Source organism: Salmo salar, chromosome 09, assembly GCF_965601325.2.
Source record: "Salmo salar chromosome 09, fSalSal1, whole genome shotgun sequence".
In the NCBI taxonomy this organism is placed as follows: domain Eukaryota; kingdom Metazoa; phylum Chordata; class Actinopteri; order Salmoniformes; family Salmonidae; genus Salmo; species Salmo salar.
The window spans coordinates 99,164,598-99,185,952 of NC_138299.1; the positions used below are offsets into that span (position 1 = coordinate 99,164,598).

General features: G+C 42.7%; 1 protein-coding gene across 1 annotated transcript; it reads left to right on the forward strand.

Moving 5' to 3' along the window:
• The first annotated feature begins 404 nt into the window (after positions 1-404).
• On the forward strand, positions 405-15,492 carry LOC106612251 (solute carrier family 25 member 48-like). The gene is made up of 7 exons (XM_014213246.3): positions 405-1,059; positions 4,730-4,773; positions 6,973-7,044; positions 7,754-8,006; positions 8,727-9,011; positions 13,891-14,024; positions 14,740-15,492. The coding sequence occupies exons 1-7, from the start codon at positions 1,014-1,016 to the stop codon at positions 14,842-14,844; spliced, it is 939 nt and encodes a 312-aa protein (XP_014068721.1). The 5' UTR covers positions 405-1,013; the 3' UTR covers positions 14,845-15,492.
• Positions 15,493-21,355: the final 5,863 nt, after the last annotated feature.

The following is a 21,355-nucleotide window of genomic DNA, read 5'->3' on the forward strand; positions in this document are numbered from 1 at the left end:
GTATCAAGAATATGCATATCCTTGCTTCAGGTCCTGAGCTACAGGCAGTTAGATTTGGGTAAGTCATTTTAGGCAAAAATTTAAAAAAAGGGGGGGATCCTTAAGAGAATAGTAATTGGGGTTTTCTGAATGAGTCTTGAGGTCCAGAGGTGCAAGCAAACAGAAAATATGTCTGTCCCACTTCTGGCAACATATTTTGCTTGTAATTTTCCATCCTGCAGTGCAATGGTTTCTTATCTTTGAGTGCTATATGTGTGGTTTTCTAGGCAATATGTCTGGGTGTGTCTTCAACCCTGTTCTGTTATCTCCTCTTTCACAATATAAATGGTTAGTTTGCTATATAGCCTATTAAATAGGAAAATAACTTATTAACAACTAAAAATAAGAAAAAGCTATGTTGCACAACGTTTATGGAGTTTATTTGTGTTGCCCAAATAAGTTGATAAATGTTTTGTGATATGATATAGCCTTCAATCTCCTCCCACGTGGTTAATTATGTACGTGACCAATGAAGATAATATTTTGTTTACATCCACATTCCTCTTGGCTTACAGTATTTATGACGTTATTTTATTCCCAACTGCACAAACAATTTAGGACGGCTTGAAGGTCATCAGAGCAAAGTAACTGGGCAAGTTTGTTTTGTATGGCCCGGGGTCCAGTTTTTGTCGATTCCACTTGTCCTGACGTTAAAGCTCTACTCACCGGGGCACCGGACAATGCAAAACGAGCATGCCCAATGTTTTGCGACGGCGAGTGCTACACAGAAAGCCTAGATGCTGATTGGTTTAGAGACGCCCAATCCTTCCCAACGGTTTTATGTTTACTGACCCTCCTACACCTATCTAGAGGTTTACATAGATGCTAGGAAAGTACATTTGTTTTACTTTGTTTCTTAAATAGCCTACCCCGCGCGTCTGTATCGACTTTCAATTCCAGACAATTAAGATTTCTGCTCACAAGTGACTGACTGGTGACAGTTACAAAAGAAAAGGTATTAAGAGCATCCTAAAATGAGTTGTTTTCATCTAGATGACTTCCTTGCAGGGTGGATTGGAGGTGAGTGTCCTTTATTTTTTTAACTAGTCAATTAACTGTAGAATTAGAGATGAGTTTGGGATAGAGCACATGTTGGACAATTGTATGTCGATTTTGTTGTTTGTTTATTATCATGTGTGTTAAACAAACAAACTTTTGTTTTTTATTTTTAATACATTTGCTATGTTTGTTATTTAGCCTACGTTTAATCAATGTTCCATTATAAATTTTAAAAATGAATAATTGGAACAAAGTTTAAACAATGGGAAGCATACACAGTTTCCTAATCTAATTGCCCACATAGCGCTTGACATTTGATCATTTTGATCAAACACTTAACGGGAGTTAATAATTAAATAAACAGTTCCAACACGTTTTACTATTTAGTTTGAGAAAAAATATTCCTTATCTATATTCTACTTCTGCAAGGCGCGCTACCCGAAACGGCCAGTAGGGGCATAGTAGTTGCACATTACATAATGCTATCTGTGGAATGCTGTAACTTGTTCTCACTCTTCATCGCCTGTTTTCGCCTATAGGCAGACTACTGTAGTTATGAACATTATCGGCCTACGTTTGTTTTTTTGCAAATGTTGAGTCAGAATGATCCCGAAGCAGAGGTAGAGCTGTGGTAGTGTTCTAAAATGCTGTTGAGACTGTCTGGCGGGACATGATTCTCCCAGTTCTCTCTGTATTTCCCTGAAATCTGTGGTACTATAGTTGTATTGTCCGAGGAGGGTTGGATGTTCTAGGCCGTGTGCCATTGAAACAACATTATGTTGTTATTATCTCTCACCCTCTATCTCACTCGCTTTCAATTCAATTTGCTTTATTGGCATGACATAACAATGGACATCTTGCCAAAGCGTACTTTGGCGATTAAGTGATACATTTACGATATTAACATAATAATAATAATATTCAATACTGTCAACGGGACAATCAGTAACAACATAATTCAAGGGTCAAAATAACCATACAATGGACAATAACAATGGCATAAAGGACATGTGCAGGTTGGTTGGTCTGTCAGACACTGTCCCTCGTTTTATGGCAGGCAGCAATGTAGTGCTCTGCCAACCTACATCTCTCTGCGTCCTCTCCCGACAGGACGGTAGCCTATTGTCATCAGAGCGGTCTTTGAAACCGTGAATAAAGGTTTAACATTTGGGGAAATGACGCTCATTGTTTTATATTTTTGACATTTTGTCAGGAAATGCAGCTCTGTCACAGGATCAGCCGTGGTGCATGGCTGTGCTCGCTGAGCCTGTACTTTGTCAAGGTTTTTCTAAGGTTTTGATCAGTAACCTTGGTCAAATAGTTTGCCACGGTGTACTGTCGATATAGGGCCAGATAGCACTGCATTTTTATTTGCCTTATTTCCCAATAGTTTTGACTGTTGTATTTTATTCTGATTGATTCGATGTTCTGGTCCTGAGACTTCAGTGTGTTAGTTGAACAGATTTGTAAACTCAGGACCAGCTGGATGAGGGGACTCTTTTCTTTGCTCAGCTCTTGGCATTGCAGGGCTTGGTAATGATATGAGAGGGGGTCACTGTATTTGAGATGTTTCCAAAACGTAATTGCTCTATTTTGAGTTTTTCTTATTATCAAATCAAATTGTATTGGTCACATACACATGGTTAGCAGATGTTATTGCGAGTGTAGCGAAATTCTTGTGCTTCTAGTTCTGACAGTGCAGTAATATCTAACATGTAATCTAACAATTCCACAACAAATACCTAATACACACAAATCTAAGTAAAGGACTGAAATAAGAATATATAAATATATGGATGAGCAACAAACATTAGTGGATATTGGCTTAATTCTGCCCTGCATGTATTATTTGTAGTTGTCCTCTGGACATGTAGGAGACTCTTATAGAACTCTGCATGCAGGGTTTCAATGGTGTGTTTGTCCCATTGGGTGAAATCTTGTTCTGCAACTGGACCCCACACCTCTCTGCCATGAAGTGCAATTGGTTCAATGACACATTTAAATTAGATTTAGGCAATTTGAATAAGTATTTTGATTTTAATTTGCTTTTTAATTGCGTAGAATTCCCTGCATGCTTTCTTTCAATTCAATTTCAATTTAAGGGCTTTATTGGCATGGGAAACATATGTTAACTTTGCCAAAGCAAGTGAAGTAGATAATAAAACAATGCAAATTAACAATAAACATTACACTCACAAAAGCTCCAGAAGAATAAAGACATTTCAAATGTCATATTATGTGCAAATAGTTAAAGTAAAAATGGGAAAATAAATTAACAAAAATATGGGTTGTATTTGCAATGGTGTTTGTTCTTCACTGGTTGACCTTTTCTTGTGGCAACAGGTCACACATCTTGCTGCTGTGATGGCACACTGTGGTATTTCACCCAGTAGATATGGGAGTTTATCAAAATTGGGTTCATTTTCAAATTCTTTGTGGGTCTGTGTAATCTGAGGGAAATATGTGTCTCTAATATGGTCATACATTTGGCAGGAGGTTAGGAAGTGCAGCTTAGTTTCCACCTCATTTTGTGGGCAGTGTGTACATAGCCTGTCTTCTCTTGAGAGCCAGGTCTGCCTACGGCGGCCTTTCTCAATAGCAAGGCTATGCTCACGGAGTCTGTACATAGTCAAAGCTTTCCTTAAGTTTGGGTCAGTTACAGTGGTCAAGTATTCTGCCACTGTGTACTCTGTTAGGGCCAAATAGCATTCTAGTTTGCTCGGTTTTTTTTGTTAATTCTTTCAAATGTGTCAAGTAATTATCTTTTTGTTTTCTCATGATTTGGTTGGGTCTAATTGTGTTGCTGTCCTGGGGTGTTTGTGTTTGTGAACAGAGCTCCAGGACCAGCTTGCTTAGGGGACTTTGCCAGGTTAATCTTTCTCTGGGTGATGGCTTTGTTATGGAACATTTGGGAATTGCTTCCTTTTAGGTGGTTGTAGAATTTAACAACTTTTTTCTGGATTTTGATCATTAGCGGGTATCGGCCTAATTCTGCTCTGCATGCATTATTTGGTGTTTTTGCCAATTTTAACCACACACTTGTTGTTTGTGTACATGGATTTTATAATGTTGTATGTTTTTCCCCCAACACCACTTTTCATCAATTTGTATAGCAGACCCTCATGCCAAATTGAGTTAAGCTTTTTTGAAATCAACAAAGAATGAGAAGACTTTGACTTTGTTTTGGTTTGTTTGTTTGTTAATTAGGGTGTGCAGGGTGAATACGTGGTCTGTCGTATTGTAATTTAGTAAAAAGCCAATTTGACATTTGCTTAGTACAATGTTTTCACTGAGGAAATGTACGAGTCTGCTGTTTTTGGTTGGATAGGTTTCTCAATTTCTTTCTTAGGTTTTTGCATTCTTCATCAAACCATTTGTCAATGTTGTTAATTTTCTTCGGTTCTCTCTCTCTGTGTGTGTTTCTCTCTTTCACTCTCTCGCTCTCTTTCACCCTCAATCTCTCTCCCCGCTCTCTCTTTCACTCTCTCTCCCCCTCTCTCTTTCTCTCTCTCTCCCCCCTCTCTCTTTCTCTCTCTCCCCCTCTCTCTCTTTCACTCTCTCTCCCCCCCTCTCTTTCTTTATCTCTCTCTCCCCCTCTCTCTCTTTCACTCTCTCTCTTTCACTCTCTCTCCCACCCCTATCTATCCCTTCTCACTCCTCTAAATGTGGTTTCCATCTGTTTTTCCAATAGGAGCTTCCAGTGTTATTGTGGGTCATCCGCTGGACACAGTCAAGGTACATGAGGACACAGTTCAACACATAAAGGACTGGTTTCCCAGATACTGATCAAGCCTAGTCCTGAACTGAAAGGAGATTCTCTGTTTATCTTGAGTTTAAGTCCAGGTTTAGTTTTAATCTGTGTACAGGAAACTGTCTGAGGTTTAAACAGTGGAGGCTGCTGAGGTGAAGAAGGCCCATAATAATGGCTGGAACAGCACAAATGGAATGGCATCAAACACATGGAAATCATGGAAACCATGTGTTTGATACCATTCCACTCCAGCCATTACCACGAGCCCATCTTCCCCAATTAAGGTGCCACCAACCTCCTGTGGGTTTAACCTCTTGGGGCTAGGTGGGACGCTAGCGTGCCACCCGTGGTGCACTCCATCAACAGCAGGTGCATTTCAAGAGCGGCAAATTTGAATCCAAATAAATGTCAAAATTCAAATTTTTCAAAAATACAACTATTTTACACCATTTGAAAGATAAACATCTCCTTAATCTAACCACGTTTTACGATTTCAAAAAGGTTTTACGGCGAAAGCATACATTTAGAGTATGTTAGGACAGTACATTTACAAGAGTTGTGTGTAATGTTTTGTCAAGTCAAAGACAGGGTCACCAAAACCATAAAACCAGCTAAAATGATGCACTAACCTTTTACAATCTCCATCAGATGACACTCCTAGGACATTATGTTAGACAATGCATGCATTTTTAGTTCTATCAAGTTCATATTTATATCCAAAAACAGCGTTTTACTATGGCATTGATGTTGAGGAAATCGTTTCCCTCCAATAACCGGCAGTCAAGTCAGCGTCACAAATTAAATAATTAAAATTAGAAAACATTGCTAAAATATTATATTGTCATTTAAAGAATTATAGATTTACATCTCTTGAACGCAATCAACTTGCCAGATTTAAAAATAACCTTACTGGGAAATCACACTTTGCAATAATCTGAGCACTGCGCCCAGAAAAATACGCGTTGCGATACAGACTAGACGTCATGTTGGGGAGATCTAAAATTGAAAATACTATGTAAATAATCCATTACCTTTGATTCTCTTCATCAGATGTCACTTCCAGGTATCACAGGTCCATAACGAATGTAGTTTTGTTCAAAAAAGCTCATCATTTATGTCCAAAAATCTCCGTCTTGTTAGCACATGATCTAAGCCAGCCGGACTTCTCGTCATGAACGAGGGGAAAAAATATATTTCCGTTCGTTCAAACATGTCAAACGTTGTATAGCATAAATCATTAGGGCCTTTTTTAACCAGAACATGAATAATATTCAAGGTGGACGAATGCATACTCTTTTATAACGTATTGGAACGAGGGTACCCAACATGAACTCGCGCGCCAGGTGTCTAATGGGACATCATCGTTCCATGGCTCTTGTTCGGTCAGATCTCCCTCCAGAAGACTCAAAACACTTTGTAAAGGCTGGTGACATCTAGTGGAAGCAATAGGAAGTGCCAAAATATTCCTCAGCCCCTGTGTTTTTCAATGGGATAGGTTTAAAGTCAATACAACACATCAGGTATCCACTTCCTGTCAGAAAATGTCTCAGGGTTTTGCCTGCCAAATGAGTTCTGTTATACTCACAGACACCATTCAAACAGTTTTAGAAACTTTAGAGTGTTTTCTATCCATATATAATAAGTATATGCATATTCTAGTTACTGGGTAGGATTAGTAACCAGATTAAATCGGGTACATTTTTTTTATCCAGACGTGCAAATGCTGCCCCCTAGACCCAACAGGTTAAATCATGGATTGACATTAAGGTCTGAAAGGCCCACAAAAATGCCATAAATTGTCTCTTTCATTTAAACAATGTAGGTGAACCAGGCAGATCAATGCTTGCAGTTTCGTTGCTGTCAGTAAAAAAAAAAGAAAAGGCCCAATGGGGTTAACCTCCGAGCAGGCTCAAATTGCCTAGCTGTTCAATTCACTTGTTCTAGGCAATAGATCAACCCTTAATGTCAAACCTTGGGTTTTTATCAAACATGCAATATTACTGTATCTGTACATACACAGTTACCATTTAGAGGGCTATAGGCCTGCAGTAATGCAGTAACATTAAAACCAGTTAGCACACATCACCTAGCCTACATGTTGTAGATTGTGTAAGCCAAAGTTTTATGTAGTAGGAATGTTGAGGTTCTTATCATTTACCATTTTCTATGATTCTACCCAACAGACTCGTTTACAAGCTGGGAATGGATACAAGAACACCCTTCACTGTGTCCTCCAAATCTACAGAAAGGAAACTGTTAGTGATTAACTAGTTGTTACTTTTATTTCTTATTCATATTTTTTAAACTACATTGTTGGTTAAGGGGCTTGTAAGTAAGCATTTCACTGTAAGGTCTACACCTGTTTGTATTCGGCACATGTGACTAATACAATTTGATTTGATATGTCACTGCTCTTGTAGTCTAACGGTAATATAGGCCGTTTAGCAGACACTTTTATTCAACGCAATTTACAGTCATGCGTACATGGACATGTTGTGGGGAACCCAATGGGAATGGATCCCACAGTAATACATGAAGTAATATTTGGCATAGTAAACCATTTGTCGCCATGGTATTGGTACGGTTTCCTTTAGAACTGTAGAGGGCTTGGACATAAGTGTCAGCTGCGACAACTACTGTAAAAGTTCATTCTAATATCCTATATTCAACTCACACTCTCATCTGTAGATTATACTGTAGGCCTTGCTGTGACAGTTCTGGAATGAAAAATGTGACTTTTGAAGCAACTGTGCTTTTGTTTTATAAAATATTATTGAGCCTTGCTGTGAATACTCCCTCTGTATCCTCTCTCTGGCTGGGAGGGAGAAAAACCTGGAAAGAAGTGGAGGGCGCTCTGGGAGAAGGAGAATGCTTAAAGCTGCCAAAGGTCACGTGGTATACTGGGACCCAGGCCTTCTGCAAAACAAATTGTTCCATAAAACCTCTCATTTTTCTTCCACCTAGGTTGCTGGCTTCTTCAAGGGTCTCTCCTTCCCGCTGGCCAGCATCACTGTGTATAACTCAGTGGTGTTTGGGTTTTTCAACAACACACAGAGGGTTATAAGCAAGTTCCGCCATGGTGACGAGAGGCAGTCGTGTGGTATGCTGGACATGACCCTGGCCAGCATGTTGACAGGGCTGATGTCAGTGGGACTCGGAGCTCCGGTCGACCTGGTTAAGATCAGACTGCAGATGCAGACTCTGCCCTGTCTAGCAGGTATTTCCTTTACTATAACTACCCTTCAGACCATTCTAAAAGGTATTTCCTTTACTATAACTACCCTTCAGACCATTCTAAAAGGTATTTCCTTTAGTACAACTATCCTTCAGACCATTCTAAAAGGTATTTCCTTTAGTACAACTATCCTTCAGACCATTCTAGCAGGTACAGTGCCTATAGTTCCCATGGGTTTAGACAGCTCATTTTAGTGGGACTTTACTCAGAGGTCTAGATTAGAACAGAACAGAATAAATTGACAATTCAACGAACCAGGGACAACGATTCATTTGCCTATTCAGATTCAGCGCCCCATTAGTTTTCCAACAGCCATTCATATTTCACAACAGCAACTCCGACGAGCTAGCTTGAGATGATAAATCCCGTGGATTGTAACCAGCTCACTTAAAGGTTGATAAACTAAAGGCGTTATAATCACCTGTCAGTGATGAGTCACCAGTCACCGTTTTGAAGACGGAAACTGCTGCACCTTTTTTATATGGCGATGTACCACACGTCCTTGTGTGTTGCCCCATGGATCTTTATGGTGCCTACAGTATAGGGCATAATACATGGGTTAAATGTTGACCATCACCTGTTGTTCTGGTATATAGCTAAAGCCTCCTTCCCCTTAATCCAAACGATCTTCTATCTGCATGAGTGGTCAATAAAGTAAAGTAGAATCTAATCATTATTGTTTTGTATCCTTGTGTATTTTAGAGAACCTGACCCTTGCCGGGACGACTGTGAAAGGTAATATCGCTGTGCGCTCAGTGACTCTCCAGGGCCAGCCGACCTACAGAGGGCCCATCCACTGCATCAGTTCCATACTGCAGACTGAGGGGATCCAGGGACTCTACAGAGGAGCCGGGGCCATGGTCCTGAGAGACGTCCCTGGGTACACGCTGTACTTCATCCCTTACGCGTTGTTCTGTAGCTGGCTATCCCCTGAAGGGAGGTCATCACCTCATCCCTGTTCTGTATGGGTGTCTGGAGGACTGGCAGGTAACTGGAAGGTGTTTACGGATGGATGGTAATGTTACTGTTGCTAGTTGTGCTTGGTGGAAGCAAATTTGAAAGTAGCCTTTAGGTCAGATGAAGGAGCATTCTGTTGAAACCGTGGCCTCATTTTGGTTTCCACTAGGCCAGAGAATGTACTGGTGGAGGGTTATTAGGCCCATACATAAATCATACCCACAATCCTGACATTGCTAGCAGGGCCGTAACCAGGGTTTGAGTTTTAGTCTACCGCCTTCCGGACCTCACTGTCTCATCGTTGTCGGTGATCAGGCCTACCACTGTTGCGTCGTCAGCAAACTTAATGATGGTGTTGGAGTCATGCTTGGCCATGCAGTCATGGGTGAACAGGGAGTACAGGAGGGGACTAAGCACGCACCCCTGAGGGGCCCCCGTGTTGAGAATCAGCGTGGCAGATGTGTTGTTGCCTACCCTTATCACCTGGGGCCGGCCCGTCAGGAAGTCCAGGATCCAGTTGCATAGGGAGGTGTTTAGACTCAGGGTCCTTAGCTTAGTGATGAGCTTTGTGGGCAATATGGTGTTGAACGCTGAGCTGTAGTCAATGAATAGCATTCTCACATAGGTGTTCCTTTTGTCCGGGTGGGAAAAGGCAGTGTGGAGTGCGATTTGAGATTGCGTCATCTGTGGATCTATTGGCGCGATATGCGAATTGGAGTGGGTCTAGGGCAGGGCGGCCCAACCCTCTTCCTGGAGATCTACTGTCCTGTAGGTTTTCAATCCAACCCTAATTTAGCATATCTGATTAAGCTAGTTAAGGTCTTGTTGCGCAGCTAATTAGTAGAATCAGGTGTGTTAAATTACGTTTGGACTGAAACCCCACAGGACGGTAGATCTCCAGGAAGAGGGTTGGGCAGCTCTGGTCTAGGGTTTCTGGGGTGAACACCTAGCCTATTAGCTATACAGTTTTAATGTTATACCTCTGAAATATGATAAATGATTCACACTGTCACGTAGCATCAGCGACTGTTCAGTCAGTTGTAATGATGAATTGCATAAAATGATCAACTCTTTACATCAATACTGTATCTCTCTTGTCAAAATACATAGCATTCACATTTTGTATTCCTAGGCATTACTAATCAAGCTCTGCACCCTATTATCAGTGATGTAGTGGTTAAAAAAAAGTTGGGTAATGGGTGAACTATGACCTTCCATCGAGCGAGATGATAAGACGAACAACCACAGATAGAAAGGAAATTGTAGGACATTTTTAGAACTGTTTGCGTGTTGATAGAATTTTAATACTGAATTCAAAAGTACAATGGTTGTCTTTCATAATTTGGTCAGATATACTTGGATGTGTAGTGTCAGCGTTTGTTGCTGGCATGTCATGCCTAAGTTTTCTCATCTTGCCAATGAAAAAATCATTAAAGTAGTTGGCAATATCAGTGGGTTTTGTGATGAATGAGCCATCTGATTCAATGAATGATGGAGATGAGTTTGCCTTTTTTTCCAAAAATGTAATTGAAGGTGCTCGAAAGCTTTTTACTATCATTCTTTATGTCAGTTATCTTTGTTTCATAGTGTAGTTATTTATTTTTATTCAGTTTAGTCACATGATTTCTACATTTGCAGTACGTTTGCCAATCGGTTGTACAGCCAGACTTATTTGCCATTCCTTTTGCCTCACCCCTCTCAATCATACAATTTTTCAATTCCTCAACAGGGATTTCAGTTTTTTGTCATTTTCTTAATGGATGCGTGCTTATTAGTAACTGGGATAAGCAATTTCATGAATGTGTCAAGTGCAGCGTCTGTTTGCTCCTCATTACACACCACGGACCAACAAATATTCTTTACATCAACAACATAGGAATCACTACGAAACTTCTTCTATGACCACTTATACACTATATTAGGCCCAGCCTTTGGATCTTTGGTTTTCCTCGATATGGCTACTATATATTGTGATCACTACATCTGATGGATCTGGATACTGCTTTCAAGCACATTTCTGCAGCATTAGCAAAGATGTGAAAAATACATGTTGATGATTTTATTCCTATGCTGTTTGTAACTACCCTGGTAGGTTGAAGCATTTTCTTGAGTGGGCAGCTTGATAAGTCAGTCAGTATTTAAATCACCCAGAAAATATACCTCACTGTTGATATCACATACATGATCAAGCATTTCACACATGTTATCCAGATACTGACTGTTAGCACTTGGTGGTCTATAGCAGCTTCCCACCAGAATGGGCTTAAGAAGTGACAACAATTAATTATGACTACTTCCTTCCATTTGAATGTTCTAGAAAGGTGTTGTTGATTTAATTAGACCATATGGTTCAAGCCTAATTAATGAAAAAAGCATCAAATCAACAATGGCATTAATTTCAATTAACTCTGCATCTCTTCCTACTGTTGACTTGTTTCATAACTGCCATCAGTTTGGCCCCAAAACATCGACAACAACACATAGTGACATAGTAAAATAAATATAAGAGTGTGAAAAAATATGGCAACGATATTTCATGCTGAAACTCTCATATTAAACAAAAATTGTATTAAAAAAAATAAAATAGTATATCTACAATGACGGCCTACACCGACCAAACCCGGACGACACTGGGCCAATTGTGCACCGCCCTACGGGGATCTCAATCACGGCCAGTTGTGATACAGCCTGGATTCGAACCAAGGTGTCTATAGTGACGTCTCTAGCACTGAGATGCAGTGCCTTAGATCGCTGCGCCACTCGGGAGCCTTCACTAAGTAGATGGTTTATATTTAGACGTTTTACAGCTTTGTCGTTCTGTTTTCTATTTTAAATCATCTTATTTAATTATATTGTGATACGGCCACACAGAGGGCAAGACATAATTACAGACATCTGTGATAAGTACTCAAAGGGCCACTAGATGTCTTGTGATATATTTCAAGGATTTTATGTATTCTAAAACAATTCTGCTAGTTTACCCTCCCTTTGCAACTGTAGTTCTCAATAAGTGAGGGTCTGATGTTTTTGGTAAAATAAAAATGTTTGTATGGAAAGCAACAAGGAGAGGACATTTGGGATTTTTAATAGATTAGAACAGAAGGAAAAAGCTTCCATTCCCACTGAAAGGTGACTTCCTAGCAGTGTGTCTCAGCACAGTTTTCAAAAAACCTACCAGTTCAGTGTGTTTGAAGAAACATCTTGAAGTTTTACAAAATGTAATTGGCTGTTTTTTAAGAATGTAACTGTAATCCATACATTTTTTTAAAGTAATCTGGGTTGATGTAATCTGATTACGTAATCCCTGTTACATGTAATCCGTCAGTACCCAAAACTGGTTGTACCGCTATGATAGCTATACTCTAACTGAACTGTAGTGACGAGTGCTATAGTCTTCTCTACCACCAAATGATTTATTATTATTATTTGTATTACATATAAAGCTTTGCCGACTGGAACATGCCCTGATTGTAGCCAAAGCCTGTTACAAGGACTTTCTAAAACATTATAGATCAACTCTGTTGCTACATGCTAATGTACATCACTGTAGCCAAAGCCTGTTTTACAAGGACTTTCTAAAACATTATACTTCAACTCTGTTGCTACATGCTAATGTACATCACTGTAGCCAAAGCCTGTTTTACAAGGACCTTCTAAAAGGTCAGGCTCTGATCAGGCCCTACACCCAAACAAGGGCTCTGCGTTCATCCACCACTGGCCTGCTGGCCCCCCTACCTCTGAGGAAGCACAGTTCCCGCTCAGCCCAGTCAAAACTGTTCGCTGCTCTGGCACCCCAATGGTGGAACAAGCTCCCTCACGACGCCAGGACAGCGGAGTCAATCACCACCTTCCGGAGACACCTGAAACCCCACCTCTTTAAGGAATACCTAGGATAGGATAAAGTAATCCTTCTAACCCCCCCCCCTTAAAAGATTTAGATGCACTATTGTAAAGTGGTTGTTCCACTGGATATCATAAGGTGAATGCACCATTTTGTAAGTCGCTCTGGATAAGAGCGTCTGCTAAATGACTTAAATGTAAATGTAAATGTAAAACATTATAGTTCAACTCTGTTGCTACATGCTAATGTACATCACTGTAGCCAAAGCCTGTTTTACAAGGACCTTCTAAAACATTATACTTCAACTCTGTTGCTACATGCTAATGTACATCACTGTAGCCAAAGCCTGTTTTACAAGGACTTTCTAAAACATTATACTTCAACTCTGTTGCTACATGCTAATGTACATCACTGTAGCCAAAGCCTGTTTTACAAGGACCTTCTAAAAGGTCAGGCTCTGATCAGGCCCTACACCCAAACAAGGGCTCTGCGTTCATCCACCACTGGCCTGCTGGCCCCCCTACCTCTGAGGAAGCACAGTTCCCGCTCAGCCCAGTCAAAACTGTTCGCTGCTCTGGCACCCCAATGGTGGAACAAGCTCCCTCATGACGCCAGGACAGCGGAGTCAATCACCACCTTCCGGAGACACCTGAAACCCCACCTCTTTAAGGAATACCTAGGATAGGATAAAGTAATCCTTCTAACCCCCCCCCCTTAAAAGATTTAGATGCACTATTGTAAAGTGGTTGTTCCACTGGATATCATAAGGTGAATGCACCATTTTGTAAGTCGCTCTGGATAAGAGCGTCTGCTAAATGACTTAAATGTAAATGTAAATATAAAACATTATAGTTCAACTCTGTTGCTACATGCTAATGTACATCACTGTAGCCAAAGCCTGTTTTACAAGGACCTTCTAAAACATTATAGTTCAACTCTGTTGCTACATGCTAATGTACATCACTGTAGCCAAAGCCTGTTACAAGGACTTTCTAAAACATTATAGATCAACTCTATTGCTACATGCTAAAGTACATCTCCTGACCTCTGACATGTTTCTGTCTACAGGTTCTATCTCGTGGGTCACGGCTACTCCAGCTGACGTGGTGAAGAGCAGACTACAGGCTGACGCTCTCCACACGAGGAAATACAGAGGGATTGTACACTGCATCGTTCAGAGCTACAAGACCGAGGGGATACATGTAAGCAAACAGACACACAGTACACACTGGGCCTGTTTCCCGGACTCCCATTAAGTCTGTAGCCCTAGACAAAGCAGCACTTTCAGTGAAGATCATTGAACATGCTTCTTTGTCCATGTGTAGGTCTAATCTTTGTACAGAAAACCAGCCCACTGTGTAGTCATTTAACATGGATTCATCACTACATTTCATTTGTAAAGTAATACGGTAGCCTGTGGTTTTGGTGTAGATTTGTGGCAACATAGATCATTGCTGACACTTCTAGTAGCTGCAAGTCTTAGTCCCTTCAGCTTTTAAAGGTTCTACTCAGGTGAACCCAACTCAACATGTCCTGTAAAAGTCACAAGGGCGAGACGAGATCTGTTCCAAAGAAAAGTTATTAACTAACTACCAAGGTCGTTCCTAGGTTAAGAGGGAGTTCAAACAGGTTTTGGTCAATTTGTGATGTAACAAAATAGTAAAAAGCCAATAGTGATATGTCACACCCCCCCCCCCAAGTGACCAGACAGAGACTGATCACAAACATTTGATCAATACCTGACAATCATTTAACAAGAGAGGCACTTGGCCTGAATAAGCTTGAATAGGTGTTAACCATGTGGTTTCAGCTAGATATTTGTTTGGTTGACTGTTATGAACATAGGATGTTAAGTTTTAATTTAATTCCTTTTTTTTTTTTATACATTATGTAATTATTTTCTATCGCTCTCTTCAGGTCTTTTTCCGCGGAGCCTCCGTGAACGCTCTCCGGGGCTTCCCAATGAGTGCCACCATGTTTCTGGGTTATGAACTCTCTCTGCAGTTCTTCAGGGGCCTCTAGTGTTTACACAAGGAATATGATACAGTACAGTATGTCCACTGAATGACACATTATCTTGACAGCTATCCTCTTGTCCTAGGACACCCCAAATGTTTTCCCCAGGAAGATCATTTGAATCCTTGCAGAATGAAAGCAGGGAGCAACTTGACTTGAGAATTGTTCTAGTTGAGAATTATCTGCGCTATTGCCATAATACAATATATTTATGAAGTGTAAATACTCGTTTCTTATATTAAGAAAAAATATCTTAATTAAAGTGCCTTACATTAATTGACAAATGTATACATTTAAATATGTTGTGCTATAATATACAGTAACAGTATGCTTAATATTTTCATATATAGCTGTACTGCATAAATGATCTAGTTATTAGTACCCAACAGTTAACCAGTTCTAACCTCCATGATGATACGCACATGAATCATTATATTTTGTTGGTGCCAGGCTTTTAATTCAATTGTTTAATCTTTGTGATTTGTAAATAAGTATGAGAGAAATTAAATGTCATTCCACAAGGAGGCATAGTTTTGTACATAATTTTTTCTTAAAAGTTATTTTAATGTGGGTTTTTGGTGGGAATTCTTGTTAGAGACTGTTTCTGTACACTTTTACTTGGAAAACCTAATAAACATATTGTTTTCATTTAAATTGTATTCTTTCTTTAAATCCTCTTCAAAAGTCAGAGTGCTTTCTAAATGACTGCAGTAACCTTACAGATACCAGGCTACTGACGTGTAACAGTAATCGGGTAAACACAGTAAAAAAAAAACATCAGGGACCCTCAATGTTGGCCACTTGTTACTGAGCACATGTAGGGGGGCAATGAAGAATCCTTCTGAAGAACCTTATCTCAGGGCTGTGGGTAACTGATAAAGTCAGGTGGCAGGGTGCTTCTGTACAGCTGTCTTTACACTATACAGTAGCCTGATGCAGTGTTTCCCAAACTCTGTACTGGGCCCCCATGTACCAACCCCCCCCCCCCCACACACACACACACATGTTTTGAATGAACTGTTGACTACAAACAACCTCCCCTAGAAGGCACTGTTCTCGAGCAGGGGTTTTCAACCTCTGGGACCCCAAGCCATTCCATATATTTGAACTATTCTAGAGCTAGTATACCTGATTCAACTGAATACCAAGCCCTTGATTAGGTTAAATAGAGTTAGTATACCTGATTCAACTGAATACCAAGCCCTTGATTAGGTTAAATAGAGTTAGTATACCTGATTCAACTGAATACCACGCCCTTGATTAGGTTAAATAGAGTTAGTATACCGGATTCAACTGAATACCAAGCCCTTGATTAGGTTAAATAGAGTTAGTATACCTGATTCAACTGAATACCAAGCCCTTGGTTAGGTTAAATAGAGCTAGCACAGGGCTACAACTAAATTGTGAAATGTCTGGTGGTCCCTGAAGAGAGGTTTGAAAACCAATGTCCTAGAGGACAATAATTATATGAAATATTGCTCTCTGTATACACTACCTGACCAAAAGTATGTGGACACCTGCTCGTCGAACATCTCATTCCAAAGTCATGGGCATTAATATGGAGTTGGTCCCCCCTTTACTGCTATAACAGCCTCCACTGTTCTGGGAAGGCTTTCCACTAGATGTTGGTTCATTGCTGCGGGGACTTGCTTCCATTCAGCCACAAGAGCATTAGTGAGGTCAGGCACTAATGTTGGGTGATCAGGCGTGGCTCACAGTCGGCGATCCAATTCATCCCAAAGGTGTTCGATGGGGTTGAGGTCTTTGTGAAGGCCAGTCAAGTTCCTCCACACTGATCTCGACAAGCCATTTCTGTATGGACCTCGCTTTGTGTACGGGGCATTGTCATGCTGAAACAGGAAATGGCCTTCCCCAAATTGTTGCCACAAAGTTGGAAGCACAGAATCGTCTAGAATGCCATTGTCTGCTGTAGCGTTAAGATTTCCCTTCACTGGAACTAAGGGGTCAAGCCCGAACTGTTATTCTTCCTCCACCAAACTTTACAGTTGGCACTATGAATTCAGGCAGGTAGTGTTCTCCTGGCATCCGCCAAACCCAGATTTGTCCGTTGTACTGCCAGATGGTGAAGCTTGATTCATCACTCCAGAGAACGCGTTTCCACTGCTCCAGAATCCAATGTCGGCGAGCTTTACACCACTCCAGCCGATGCTTGTTATAGGGCATGGTGATCTTAGGCTTGTGTGCGGTTGCTCTGCCATGGAAACCTATTTCATGAAGCTCCTGACCAACAGTTATTGTGCCGACGTTGCTTCCAGAGGCAGTTTGTAACTCTGTAGTGAGTGTTGCAACTGAGGACAGAGAATTTTTACGCGCTACACGCTTGGCGGTCCTGTTCTGTGAGCTTTTGTGGCCTACCACTTCACTACTTAGCGGTTGTTGCTCCTAGATGCTCCCAATGTAACACCTTTATTGATGACGTTAAGATCCAACGCAGATCTTCGTCAGGTCCCCTGGTTGGATGGAAATGTTGTCAGTAATGGTGATTATTGGGAGCTAATCCGTGAGCCTTTCTGTCCTTTTCAATGTTACTTTATTAGCCCCGCACCTATGTCTTTAAGGATGTGCGTACTGTGTGTCCTTTCCTAACATTACGTTGTCCTTTCCTAAGGTTATATTGTCCTTTCCTAAGGTTACATTGTCCTTTCCTAAGGTTACATTGTCCTTTCCTAAGGTTACATTGTCCTTTCCTAAGGTTACATTGTCCTTTCCTAAGGTTACATTGTCCTTTCCTAAGGTTATATTGTCCTTTCCTAAAGTTATATTGTCCTTTCCTAACATTACGTTGTCCTTTCCTAAGGTTACGTTGTCCTTCCCTAACATTACGTTGTCCTTTCCTAAGGTTACGTTGTCCTTTCCTAAAGTTATATTGTCCTTTCCTAAGGTTACATTGTCCTTTCCTAAGGTTACATTGTCCTTTCCTAAGGTTACGTTGTCCTTTCCTAAGGTTACATTGTCCTTTCCTAAGGTTACATTGTCCTTTCCTAAGGTTACATTGTCCTTTCCGAAGGTTATATTGTCCTTTCCTAAAGTTATATTGTCCTTTCCTAACATTACGTTGTCCTTTCCTAAGGTTATATTGTCCTTTCCTAACATTACGTTGTCCTTTCCTAACATTACGTTGTCCTTTCCTAAGGTTATATTGTCCTTTCCTAAAGTTATATTGTCCTTTCCTAACATTACGTTGTCCTTTCCTAAGGTTACATTGTCCTTTCCTAAGGTTATATTGTCCTTTCCTAACGTTACATTGTCCTTTCCTAAGGTTATATTGTCCTTTCCTAGGGTTATATTGTCCTTTCCTAAGGTTACATTGTCCTTTCCAGCACAGTTCCAGCAATTATGATGGATGTGTAACCAGGCTGTACAGATGGGCTCAAGTCAGTTTGGCTAAGGAGTGGAAAGCAGGGGCCCGTCCCCCGTCCCCCACACACACACGGTTTTATCATTGGAATGTGATACAAAACGAGGCAACGGTGTCCTTTAGGTCCATGTGGACGCCTCCAAGCTGTTTGGAGTGTTTATCCGACTGGGAAAAAATTATACAAAAAAACACTGTTCCACCCATGGTTTGGGAAACACCCGGTTTGATCTAATGATTTCTATTGTGCAAGGCTACCATGTTGTATTTGTGTTGCTTTAGAAAATACACAATGAATTGCCTAGATATACATTGTGATGATAACGTTTCCCTGACAACCAGGTGTAGGCCCTATCTAGGATCAGTTTAATATCTCTGTGTAACGTCTTGTCTGTGGTGTGGCGGAAAGAAGCGCAGGAAGCAGCGAACACTGTGTGGTAATTTTAATGGAACCACCCGTACAAAATAAAAGGTCTCCCAACAACAGGGAAAAATACAATGGACAAGCACAGTCAACAAACGCAGTTGACATACAGAAAAACAATCCCGCACAATAGGGTGCGGGCCAGCTGAACTAAATAGCCCTCTTAATTACCTAACTCAGGGCAGGTGAGAAAACATAAAAAAAAGGGAAAAACAAAAAGGGAATCGGTGGTAGCTAATAGGCCGGTGACGACGACCGCCGAGCGCCACCCGAGCAGGAGGGGGCGCCACCGTCGGTAGGAATCGTGACAGTACCCCCCTCCTGACGCGCGGCCCCTGCAGCGCGCCGACACCGGCCTCGAGGCCGACCCGGAGGACGAGGCGCAGGGCGATCCGGACGGAGGCGGTGGAACTCCTTCAACATGGATGGGTCCAAGACGTCCTCCGCCGGCACCCAGCACCTCTCCTCCGGACCGTACCCCTCCCAGTCCACAAGGTACTGCAGGCCCCCCGCCCGGCGTCTCGAGTCCAGAATGGCCCTTACGCTGTACGCCGGGGACCCCCCCGATGTCCAGGGGGGGTGGAGGGGCCTCCGGCACCTCATCTTCTTGTAGGGGACCAGCCACCACCGGCCTGAGGAGAGACACATGAAACGAGGGGTTAATACGGTAATAGGAAGGGAGTTGCAACCGATAACACACCTCGTTTATCCTCCTCAGGACTTTGAAGGGCCCCACACACTGCGGCCCCAGCTTCCGGCAGGGCACGCGGAGAGACAGGTTCCGGGTCGAGAGCCAGACCCTGTCACCCGGTGCGAACACCGGCGCCTCACTGCGGTGGCGGTCAGCACTCCTTTTCTGCCTAGCACTGGCCTCCTTCAGTGAGTCCTGTACTGCTTTCCAGGTCTCCTTGGAGTGCTGAACCCAGTCCTCCACCGCAGGAGCCTCGGTCTGGCTCTAGTGCCATGGGGCCAGGACCGGCTGGTACCCTAGCACACACTGGAAGGGTGACATGTTAGTAGAGGAGTGGCGAAGTGAGTTCTGGGCTAACTCTGCCCAAGGAATATACCTCGCCCACTCCCCTGGCCGGTCCCGGCAATACGACCTCAGGAACCTGCCCACCTCCTGGTTCACCCTCTCCGCCTGCCCATTGCTCTCGGGGTGATAACCGGAGGTTAAACTGACCGAGACCCCCAGCCGCTCCATAAACGCCTTCCAGACCCTGGATGTGAACTGGGAACCCCGATCAGAGACAATATCCTCCGGCACCCCGTAGTGCCGGAAGACGTGGGTAAATAGGGCCTCCGCAGTCTGCAGGGCCGTAGGGAGACCGGGCAAGGGGAGGAGACGGCAGGACTTAGAAAACCGATCCACAACCACCAGAATCGCAGTGTTCCCCTGAGAGGGGGGAAGATCTGTCAGGAAGTCGATAGACAGGTGCGACCATGGCCGTTGCGGAACGGGGAGGGGCTGTAACTTCCCTCTCGGTAAATGCCTAGGAGCCTTACTCTGGGCACAGACCGAACAGGAAGAGACATATGACCTCACGTCCTTAGCCAAGGTCCTAAACTCCAGCGCGAAGTCTTGAGCGCTCCTCGTCTCCTGCCTGAGGTGGAACAGCCGTTCACCCGCCGCTTTACCTTCGGGGGGGTGGTCGAAAACAGCCCGAAAGCGGCGGGTGAATTCTGGGTAGTGGTCCCTCGCCGAGTCTGGAGCGTTCCAGACCGCATTAGCCCACTCCAGAGCTCGGCCCGTCAGGCAGGAAATGAGGGCACTTACGCTCTCCTCTCCTGTAGGAGCAGGTCTGACGGTGGCCAGGTACAACTCTAGCTGGAGAAGAAACCCCTTGCACCCAGCCGCCGTCCCATCGTACTCCCTCGGGAGTGCCAGGCGAAGCGCGCCAGAGCCAGACGTCGTAGGAGGAGGAGATGGTTGTATCGGGGGGGGTGTAGGTGGAGAGAGGATACCACTCCTCTCCCATCGTTCCATCCTCTCCATCATCTGGTCCATGGCGGATCCGATGCGATGCAGGACCGATGTATTGTGCTGGACACGTTCCTCCATTGAGGGTAGTGGAGTGCCCGCTGCTCCCGCTGATTCCATGCTCCTTCTGGTGGTGCGGGATTCTGTAACGTCTTGTCTGTGGTGTGGCGGAAAGAAGCGCAGGAAGCAGCGAACACTGTGTGGTAATTTTAATGGAACCACCCGTACAAAATAAAAGGTCTCCCAACAACAGGGAAAAATACAATGGACAAGCACAGTCAACAAACGCAGTTGACATACAGAAAAACAATCCCGCACAATAGGGTGCGGGCCAGCTGAACTAAATAGCCCTCTTAATTACCTAACTCAGGGCAGGTGAGAAAACATAAAAAAAGGGAAAAACAAAAAGGGAATCGGTGGTAGCTAATAGGCCGGTGACGACGACCGCCGAGCGCCACCCGAGCAGGAGGGGGCGCCACCGTCGGTAGGAATCGTGACACTCTGAAAGAACGTTTCCCTGACAACCAGGTGTAGGCCCTATCTAGGATCAGTTTAATATCTGAAAGAACGTTTCCCTGACAACCAGGTGTAGGCCCTATCTAGGATCAGTTTAATATCTGAAAGAACGTTTCCCTGACAACCAGGTGTAGACGCTGAAAGAAGAAACATCTGATAAAACATCAGAGTAATATAAGATCACAGTGGTTTCAGTTTCTACAACGACTGTAGTTATGGT

Coding starts and splice junctions, on each gene's coding strand:
- LOC106612251 (XM_014213246.3), top strand. CDS start 1,014: ATGAGTTGTTTTCATCTAGATGACTTCCTTGCAGGGTGGATTGGAG. Junction 4,774..6,972: donor ATCCGCTGGACACAGTCAAG/GTACATGAGGAC, acceptor TCTACCCAACAG/ACTCGTTTACAAGCTGGGAA. Junction 7,045..7,753: donor AAATCTACAGAAAGGAAACT/GTTAGTGATTAA, acceptor TCTTCCACCTAG/GTTGCTGGCTTCTTCAAGGG.